Raw genomic sequence first — 9,310 nt, 5'->3', positions numbered from 1 at the left:
GTAAGCAAAAAGGCAGCTTGAGTGTCGCAACCAACACAGTTTGTGCCGTCCATCGCGGGCTGCAGGCTTGATCCAGGGAAACAGATGTGCCACGGTATCCCCAGCACGAACACACACACACAGTGCTGGTGCCCACCTCACTTGCTGCCGGCTGACCTTCCTAGGCAGGTGTACCTGCTTGGTGCGGTTTAGCCTGGCTGCAGCTGCAGGCGGGCGCATCGAGGCCCTGCCAGAAAAGCCCCACCGACCAGCGGTCCACTGCTGCAGCAGGAGGGCCGGTCGACGTTGCAGCACAGGAGAAGCTGCATGGATGACGGGACGCGCACGAATACGGCCGAGGGAAGGTGGCCCCCCGGGGTTGATGGGACTCCCTCCTTCCTTGCATCGTTGATCGTGCCACCTCGTGGTTGAGGTGTGTCGTCACGTCTATCTTGATCTTGAGAGCAGGAAACGTCTTCTCCCCCACATCGATGGCGATCTGCACAGAACTCCCACGAGCAATCGCGCCCTCTTCTTCTTGCCCATTGTTGCAGCCACACAAGTTCGTGCTCAGGTAGTACATACCGTATTGTGCACGTAATACAGCCCTGGTCAGTACGACAAATAGCTTCGGTAGACGGGTACCTACCTAAACAGACATACACACCACCACCTTGCTTCCCTTTGATGCAGACAGGACTCTTATCCAGCTAGAGGCCCGCTTCCCATTGTTGTTTTCAGCTTCCATGCCCATTCCGCTCGCCTTGTCCGGTGCCCGCCACGTTTTTGCACCAAGCAGGCATCATCCGGCACGACAAACTGGCAGCTCCGCTTCCACCTGCCGGAGCGTCGCTGCGTTTGGGATGGTGCACCCGAGAAGGGAATAAAGCCCCGAAACTGGCTGTGGGGTGGAAGGTGCAACACCCATTGGGGCCACCTGGGATCGCCGTTACATAGCCTCTACCACGAGGGGAGTACGGTGTGGTGTCGAAGGCGAAGGCGGCCGAAGGACGCACAGTTGTTGTGGGCGCGCCTCCCCATCGTCACTCTGGGTTCCGGCCTGCTCTGTCCACGCCTTCTCCGCCCTCATCGTCCTCGCCGATCCTCCTGCCCTGTGGTTGAACTCTCTGTCGGGTTCGCCCTCGTTGCTGCTGCGATTGATCTTTGGGGGAGCCCTGAGGAGCCCTGAGGGTCTCGAAAATTTACATGCCCCAAGCGCGAGTCCGTGTTGCTCTTGTTGCAGCGGCAGGCCCGACTCGCGTCTCGCCAGCGACTAGCTGCCTTTCCCCTTCCGTCTTGGGTCTTGTCAGCCAGGCCCCCAGGCCCCTGTACCCTGGCGCCGGCCCATCCTACAACCGCAAGGTAATGTGCCCTTGAGTCTTGGTTCTTCCGATCTGGTTTCCACCTCCGAATTTGTCAACGGCTCCTGTCTCTACCTCCAACTATCGCCCAATCCTACCACCTTATCAATTCGACCCCAGAACAAGCAGCAGTGGGCGAAATCGAGGTTTGGAACATCCAAGGGGGGGAGGGAAAAAGAAAAAGAAAAGAAGAAGGAAAAGAGAGGAGGGGAGCCCTGTCGTTCGCACCCGCTTAGGATTGGGATATCACAACACTGGCACCAACCTTGAAGCCAGAACTCCTGCACGCCAACGGAAGCTGCAATCCTCGTCGAGTACCCTCGCCTCAGTCACACTGCTTCCGCCGGCCGCCCTCTGCCCTTTCCGTGTACACGACCGTACCAACGTTCCTTTGCGGCTGCCATCTTCCATCTCCCGCGCCCGCATTTCGCAATCGCGACCCCCGACCACAAGCCCAATTAACCTCGACCGCACCTCACTCAATTGGCACCACAGATCCTTCCAATCGACCGCCTAGCACAGGCTCGCCGGGCATCGTGTCGCGCCTCCCTCGCAACGACACCAGCGCTCCGGCGTACCCCCTCGACAACCCCAAACCCTCGCCTCCCTCGATCGACGACATGCACGACTGATCACCGGCGCGACCGCCCCATGTTTCTCGGCCCGCTCACGCTATCGTATCTCGATCCTTTGACTGAGAAGCCTCGCGACGGCTTCGTGCACGACCGTTTACCTCGTCGTGCCTGACACGTACCCGAAAGCGCACATCTCTTCCACGCGCGATCGCTTCTGATAGTTCCAGCGGCCAAAGGTCTGCCTCAACGCGACCGTTCGGCGAGGTGATTGGGTTGCGCCGACGCCTGCTCAGGCCTGGGCCGAGCAGATTTTGCTGCTGTCGCGCCAGATCCCGTCGGCCAGCTTTCGCGCGCCGAAGGCTCGCGTCCGGAAGCGCTGCTAGCGCCGGGGTCGGCTTGTTTTCCGGGTGGCTGCTTCTTGTCGAGGGACACACCCAGAAACGCAGGCACTGGCATATCTTGGCCAGCGGCGTGGTTCCCCCGTGGCAGCAAAGGTGTCCCAGTCTCATGACTGGCTCTCTTTGAGGCCACGATGGATGATGTCTCCTGCGATTTGATATACGTTGACCGGAGTGTCCGGGAGGACCGCGTGATTCGTGCGCCCTCACGCGGCTCCGGCAGCTTCGGCAGCTTTCAAGATGCGGCCAGTGGCTGCGAGACCCAGACACTTAGGGAAAACGTTGCGCTGCTGCTTGAAGCCATTGGCGATGGTTAGTCCCCTCCCCCACTTGCCCATCATTCCTCGGTGCCTGGACAGTACGCCAGGCCATTGGTGTGTATCTCCCGAGACTGACGAAGCGCGGCGCTAGTTCATTTGTGCGGCACCGGGGTCGCCTGCATGTCGCAGTTGTTTGACCAGCACGGTACCTCGACGGCAGAAACGACGCCGACCGTCGTGTTGATAGACATTCCCAGCAACGAGCGCCTTCCAGTTGATGATCGCTCCAGGCCTACCTCGCCTCATTCAAATCCATCTAGCGAAGAACGCCCGCCAGACTCGGCCGACGGGGATGGCTATGGAATCCGGCTTCTGCAAATGATTGTGTCTGAAGCCCATTTGCGGAACATGTCCAGCCTGGTCGTGCCTATACCTCTGATCAGCTTCCCCGGGGCTGAGCGCGCGGGCGCGACGGCCAATGGCTCCGACATGCCAGGGATCTCGACGCTGGAGGGGGGCCGACTGGTACCAGATCGCCGGCTACTCAAGGGGTGCTTGGACCTGGGAGCAACCGACGTTCTGGTCAATCCAGTGAACTCTGTGACGTCGATACAAACCCACGCGTACCGAGCCCACAAGGAGGCTCTGAAGGAGAGACAGGCTATTCTCGAAGTAAAGCGCGGCCGCAAGCGGTCTTGGGTGGGGGTGGACGAACAGAAGCCGTTTGCATACCTCCGAGAAGCTATGGTTTCTGGCCTTATGAGCGGAATCTGCCGCCCCGGTGACGACCAAGACGACCGCGTCTCAAACATCAGGATTAGGGTGCCTCCTGAGCGGCGTGCGCAGATCACCAAGATGGTCGCTGACTGACACTTTTGCGCCCACGATCTCAGCGATGACGATCTGATCGTTGCTGCCTCGTCGATGCTGAAGCACGCGCTTAGCATGCCGGAGTTGGAGCGCTGGCGCTTGCCGACTGGTGCGTTTTCTGTCCCCTCTTCTCGCTCTCATCTTTTGCTTTTCCGTTTCGCAAGCTTCTGTCCTGGAGGCTTCTCTTTGCCGTTTGTTGCGTGTTTGCCGATGCGATCGTCTCTCCGTCCGTGCTTGTGTGTGTGTGTGTGTGTGTGTGTGTGTGTGTGTGTGTCGGTGTCGAGGTGTTTGCCTTTGGACCCCGTTATTTTTTCCAGCTCTCGCCTGATTCGCTTGCTGACCGCTTCTTTCCACTCCCGCAGACCAACTAATCACCTACCTGATTGCTTGCCGGGCCGCTTACAACAGCTTCGTGCCGTACCATAATTTCCGCCATGTTATCGACGTGCTGCAGGCAACCTTTCACTTCTTGGTACAAATCGGTGCGCTGCCGCCGTTTCCACTCCCCGACTATCAAGATGGGGTCCTGCCGACCCAGGAGTCGCCAACCTCACCCATGGCCGGCCTGCTAGAACCATTTGAGGCCTTGACCCTTCTCGTCACGGCAGTTGGCCATGACGTGGGCCACCCGGGAGTCAACAATGGTTTTCTAGTCACGCTTAACGCGCCTCTAGCACAGCTCTACAACGACCGCTCAGTACTCGAGTCCTTCCACTGCGCAGCGTATTCGCAGATTCTGCGGAGGCACTGGCCTGCTGCGTTTGAGGATCTGCGCATGCGAAAGCTCATGATAAGCTCTATTCTGGCCACCGACATGGGTCTCCATTTCGACTACATGAAGAAGCTCGGCGATCTCCAGGAGAAACTCCAAGCCAGCAACACCACCGAGGGATGGAATGGCCGTATGATTGAGGAGCAGAAGGCTCTCTTATGCGCCCTTCTCATCAAGTGCGCCGACATCAGCAATGTGGTACGTCCAGTCCGCACTCCATGACGATGTTAACTGGGCTTCACGAGGAACTAATAAATCTTCACTTCGGACTTTCAGGCGCGGAAGCACGACACCGCTCTGCAGTGGACTCACATCTTGTCGGACGAGTTCTCGCGACAGGCATCCATGGAGTCTGAGTTGGAGATTCCATCATCTCTCATGTCCCCGCCTAAGAAGGACGTGTTGTCCCTATCCAAGGCTCAGCTAGGCTTTCTGAACTTGTTCGCAATACCCCTATTCCAGGGAGTTGCCGACATACTGCCGCAAACGCGATACTGTGTGGACGAACTGGAGATCAACAAGGCCTTGTTCCAGAAGATGGTGGAAGAAGAAGTGGCCAAGCAGCTCAACAGGCCAAGACTCATTCACGACGGGACCATGTCGCCTCGGACTATGAGCATTGCCGTCACTCCCGACACCGACAGAGATCTTCGAACTCCTTCCGCCATCTCGGGTGGCGTGTCTCCTACAGAGACGTCGGTGCCGTTCTCCATGACGGAAGAGAGGCCCACGAAGGTTTCGTACAAGCCTCTTGACGTGTCGGCGCTCCCCAACAAATACCAAGAAGTCAATGGCATCACCACCTCGTTTGATGCCGTCGCCGACTTTGCTGCTAGCGATCCCTTTGGCATGCACGATACCCGACCTCCGACGTCCCGAAAGCAACGCTGTAGCGAAGCGACCGAGGGGAGCGCGTCCGCGCCTGGTGCTGGGGATTGGGCGTCGCAGGCTAACAGCGCCACGACGGGTAAGATGCCGCTCTCGCCTAGCACGCAGGGCACTAGCATTATTAGCCAGGAGTCACTGGACCGGCCATCCAGTGTCCCCGTGCCCACGGTCGAGGTCCCCGAGTATGATCACGAGCCCCTGGGCAGCCACCCGCCAGAATCAAGACTGGACAAGAATCACTCGGATTCGAGACTGGGCACTAGCCCGTCTTCGATGTATGCAGAGGAAGACTCGTCCACATCAACCAACGCCAAGCTGTCGGAGGCCAGGACTCTCAAAAAGAAACCTAGCAGGTTCCGCATGAACGCCTTCCCATTTTTCCGCAGACACAGAGGTGCCAGTCCTCCCATACCGGCAGCTGATACTGCAGGGTGAGAGGCCGACCGATGCTCAGAGAGGACATGATGCAGGCTGTGTTTTGGCCTCTGACCTGCCCTTGAGCATGCCCGGCTTTGGCAGCCTCCCCAGGCGCCCCGATGGCCGGGCATCTCCAAAGGGACAACCAACCGTCTCTAAGCGCGGTGCTTCAGCCGAGTCCATCGGGCCGACGATCTCGCGAAGACAGCTTACGAAAAGTCATGACCGATAACGTTGCGATGCAATCAGCGTCATGGACACCGGCCCTGAGAGGCTCATGCTGCCGCGGCACGAGAAATACTAGACGAGCAAATCATCCCAGCAATGGCCTAAAAAGACATAATGATTATGGGCATACGCCAGCTGTCATAGCTGGCGACGGAGAAAATACGCGACATCCTCTTTTCACTTCCCTAGGTTCTATAAGGCGCTGCATCGTTTAGCCGTTTTTTTTTGTTCTTTTTTTATTTCCTTCTCCTTTGCTGTTTTATTTCTCGGTTGTTTTTCTTCTTCTGCCTCTCCAGCTTTTTAGGTCGCACCTACTTATCCTTCCCTTGTGTTCGACTTCTCTTTGTCACTTGTCTTTTTCTCTCCATCCCTATTCTTATCTTCCCTTTGTCTTGGCCAAGCTCTGTTGTTGGCGCCTTTTCCTTTTCGACTCTGCCAGGCGGCGGACATTTTAGGGTCTCATTCGGGTCTTGGGCCGGAGAGGAAGGGTCATCACTCGCAATCTCGACGGCTCGAGTAATTGCCCATCTATCCTGGCGTTCTGAACCGATGGAAGACGGGGCGAATGGGATAGAGGACTACCTACTACGCGGTGGTAGCGCGTGCTGCCACGGGCCACAGCCATCATGGCTTGCAGTACACGACACTTGTATCATTAGACGGAAACGGGGACAGATGGTGTTTGAGGCGAATGGGTACCAGATACGACAAAGGCAGGAAGGGGCCTCGCACCAATGTATTAATACGGAAACCGTGGTATTGTCTATACTCAAGCCCTCGGGGCATGTTTCATCTGTCAGTTAGGGTCAGCACAACCAAGGGTGGCGGCGGTTCTCGGAGCCTCATGGCAGCATAGAATACTAGCATCTTTGGTGCATTGGCTACTCTTCGACCCGAGAAGGCTAGGCGCGGCTGTCCTGAATGATGCTCGAGCGCCTGCCTGGCTCAAACAATATCTGCCGCCTTGTGTGCAGAAACTTGACTCTACATGCGTGGGCGCTGGGTCCACCTCCACACCCAGGTGCTGTGCATGATGAGAGTGTTGATCCGTCTGGTAATGGTGATGAATTTGGGGATTTCGTTGTTAGTCTCCCGAAGAAAGTAGAGGTACATATCAGGTCACCAAAACTACACGTGGACATATATTGGGAACTTTTTCCTCCAGCACCTGTCTCCTGAGCTGATCGGGGTTGTGATACTTGCCCTTTCAGCCAATGGGCTTCCAATGGAGATAGGGCATGGACTACACGAGCACCCGGACAAGACGAAAAGGTATCGGCCACCCAGCTCCGGGGTAGCATGCTGCGTTGCATTAACCCAGGCCTATGCACAATCATGGGAAAGGGTATCATTTCACACTGGCACAAGGATTTGGCGGCAAATAAAGACGATAAGTGTCAGCAAGGGCTAAAATCAGTCTGGGTTTATTCAAAAGCAGAGTGAAAGAATAGAGATAGTTTCAAAAAGACAATGAGTCCTTCATTTCGTCGTGTCGAGGCTTCATAGTCCCAAGGGCTGATACTGTTGGCCTAGGCCCTAAGCGGAGAACCACTCGCCACCCAACCACCTGTTGACAAAATCCACAGACGGCTCGGGCTGGTCGTAAGGGACCATGTGGCCGGCCTGGTAGATACGCATAAAGGTAAAGTTTCCGCTGGACTTGACGCGGCCGTAGGGCTTGGCATCGCCGGCGGTGGCCAAGGTCAGATCCTTGAGGTCGGCGCCGTTGAATGCCTTCTTGCCCTTCCACTCCAGAGCCTCGGTCCAGGCCTGATTGCCGAGCCAGTTGCAAATGTAGTCAGCGTCGCCAGCGTAGATGAGAACGGGGATCTCGTCAAGCAGGCCGGGGACGAGGCGGTGGAAGGGCTGCATCCAGTCGCCCTGGAAGAGGAAGTTGCGGTTGATGTCGAAGTTGCACGAGTCGTACGTGCTAACCTCGGCACCGAGCGCCTCCATAACCTCTTGACGGTTCAGGAAGTTGGAGATGTAGCCCAGCTCAGGGTAGCAGAGGTTTCCGCTGTCCTTGCAGGGGCCGCGAATATCGTAGACGTTGCGGCCGGTGCGCTGGTAGGGGCCGATCATGGCATTGTTGCAGTAGATCGAGGCGGGCACGCAACTCCAGACGCTGCCGCTGTCGTAGCAGTTCTGGATCATGGACTGGCAGCGCGGCAGGGCGTTGTCCATGGCGCGGCACTCAGACTCATCCAGCACGGCGTCCCAGCCACCCTCGCCACAGGCCATGGGGCGGTAGTGCTCGTACTGGGTCAGGCCGTCTGTGAGACCGTTGCCGATGAGGACTGACTTAAGGTTGATGTTGCGGCGCTTGTGCGACAAGATCTCCGAGGCAAAGACGGGGATGTAGTGGCCAGCGTAAGACTCGCCCGCAATGTGGAAGTCCTGGTGGGCGTACTCGGGGAACTGGTGGAAGAAGAGGGTCAGGAGGGCGTAGACGTCCTTGCCGGCGGCCACCGTGTTGCTGACCGACGAGCCCGAGTACGAGTAGCCGACGTTGACGGGCTGGTCCAGGAAGATGACCGAGGCGTTGTTGTTCCAGGCGTGGGGGTTGTGGACGATCTTGATCTTGTCGTTGATGGAGCCCGGACCCAGCTCGAAGAGCAGGCCGGTGAGGGACGAGCAGCCCGGACCGCCGTTGAGCCAAAGGATGACGGGGTCCTTCTTGGGATCGTTCCTCGACTCGAAGAACCAGTAGAACAGGTGCTTGTCGTTGGCCTCATCATCGAGATAGCCGCTGTACTGCTTGACCTTGTCAACGCCGAGCTTGGATGGGTCGACAGCCTTGGCGCGCAGGTTGTAGTCCTCGAGGCGGCCGTCAACCTTGCGGTGCTTCTCGGCGCCTTCGCTCTCAACCCAGAGCGACTGGACGTCGGCACCCTTGACAACGTGGTCCCAGGCGCTGTCAGGCTTGCGGACGTGGGGCTTGGGGGACGAGAGGAGGGTGGCGGCCTGCTTGTCGGCGTCGGGGACGAGGAGCCTCAGCTCGTCCCACACGGCCTTGGCCTCGGACGTCATGGAGCCGAGGAAGTCCTCGAGCGACTTGAGCGGCTTCTGCCACGACTCGCCGATGGGCTTGACGGCGTCGGCCAGGGGCGCGGCGCCCAGGACGTGCTGGGAGCCGTCATCCTGGATGTGGATGGCGGCCGAGGCGGCGCCCACGAGCAGCGTCGAGGCGGCTATCCTCATTGTTGCAAGCCTAGGAAAGGCGGCGTGGCGTGAAGTATGTTTGGGAAGCGGCTAGCGAGGGGCGGCCGACGGTGTGTTTGTTGTGTATTGTGTACGATGTTTGGGGATGTTGATGTGTATGGAAGAGAAATGGAGGACGAGAGCTGAACGGAAGGCAGTTGAGCGGTATAGATGGATGGTCGACCGCCCGAGCTTATCTCGCCCTGGATTGATGCAGGCTGGGGATTGGCGGGCGCTGTTCACTGAAACAGGCATGGGGCGGGTTGCTTGCCCCGACAACCCGCAACTCCGACCTCCCCAGTTTCCCCAACCACAGCAGGCACGGCTCAATTCCGTCATCGGCACTGATTTACTAGAGCTC

The 9,310-nt window shown here is 58.0% G+C and overlaps 4 protein-coding genes across 4 annotated transcripts; 2 read left to right on the top strand and 2 right to left on the bottom strand.

The window, feature by feature from the left end:
* Positions 1-1,185: 1,185 nt before the first annotated feature.
* GGTG_01360 (hypothetical protein) lies at positions 1,186-1,972 on the top strand (the record flags this gene model as incomplete). The annotated part of the gene is made up of 2 exons (XM_009219124.1): positions 1,186-1,341; positions 1,577-1,972. The coding sequence occupies 2 exons, from the start codon at positions 1,186-1,188 to the stop codon at positions 1,970-1,972; spliced, it is 552 nt and encodes a 183-aa protein (XP_009217388.1).
* Positions 1,973-2,158: 186 nt separating this feature from the next.
* On the bottom strand, positions 2,159-2,371 carry GGTG_01359 (hypothetical protein; the record flags this gene model as incomplete). Its single annotated transcript, XM_009219123.1, has 1 exon — positions 2,159-2,371. The coding sequence occupies one exon, from the start codon at positions 2,369-2,371 to the stop codon at positions 2,159-2,161; it is 213 nt and encodes a 70-aa protein (XP_009217387.1).
* A 76-nt stretch (positions 2,372-2,447) lies between these two features.
* On the top strand, positions 2,448-7,028 carry GGTG_01358 (cAMP-specific 3',5'-cyclic phosphodiesterase 7B; the record flags this gene model as incomplete). Its single annotated transcript, XM_009219122.1, has 6 exons — positions 2,448-2,625; positions 2,794-3,411; positions 3,806-4,413; positions 4,492-5,534; positions 5,893-5,957; positions 6,348-7,028. The coding sequence occupies 6 exons, from the start codon at positions 2,448-2,450 to the stop codon at positions 6,602-6,604; spliced, it is 2,769 nt and encodes a 922-aa protein (XP_009217386.1). The 3' UTR covers positions 6,605-7,028.
* Positions 7,029-7,085: 57 nt separating this feature from the next.
* On the bottom strand, positions 7,086-9,118 carry GGTG_01357 (carboxypeptidase Y). Its single transcript, XM_009219121.1, has one exon. The coding sequence runs from the start codon at positions 8,947-8,949 to the stop codon at positions 7,285-7,287; it is 1,665 nt and encodes a 554-aa protein (XP_009217385.1). The 5' UTR covers positions 8,950-9,118; the 3' UTR covers positions 7,086-7,284.
* Between the last annotated feature and the right edge of the window lie 192 nt (positions 9,119-9,310).

Source organism: Gaeumannomyces tritici (assembly GCF_000145635.1).
Source record: "Gaeumannomyces tritici R3-111a-1 unplaced genomic scaffold supercont2.1, whole genome shotgun sequence".
In the NCBI taxonomy this organism is placed as follows: Eukaryota; Fungi; Ascomycota; class Sordariomycetes; order Magnaporthales; family Magnaporthaceae; genus Gaeumannomyces; species Gaeumannomyces tritici.
This window is presented reverse-complemented; position numbering and strand designations above follow the sequence as displayed.

Bases quoted from the DNA above. Each gene is read 5' to 3' on its own strand.
- GGTG_01357 (XM_009219121.1), bottom strand. From the start codon at position 8,949: ATGAGGATAGCCGCCTCGACGCTGCTCGTGGGCGCCGCCTCGGCCGCC.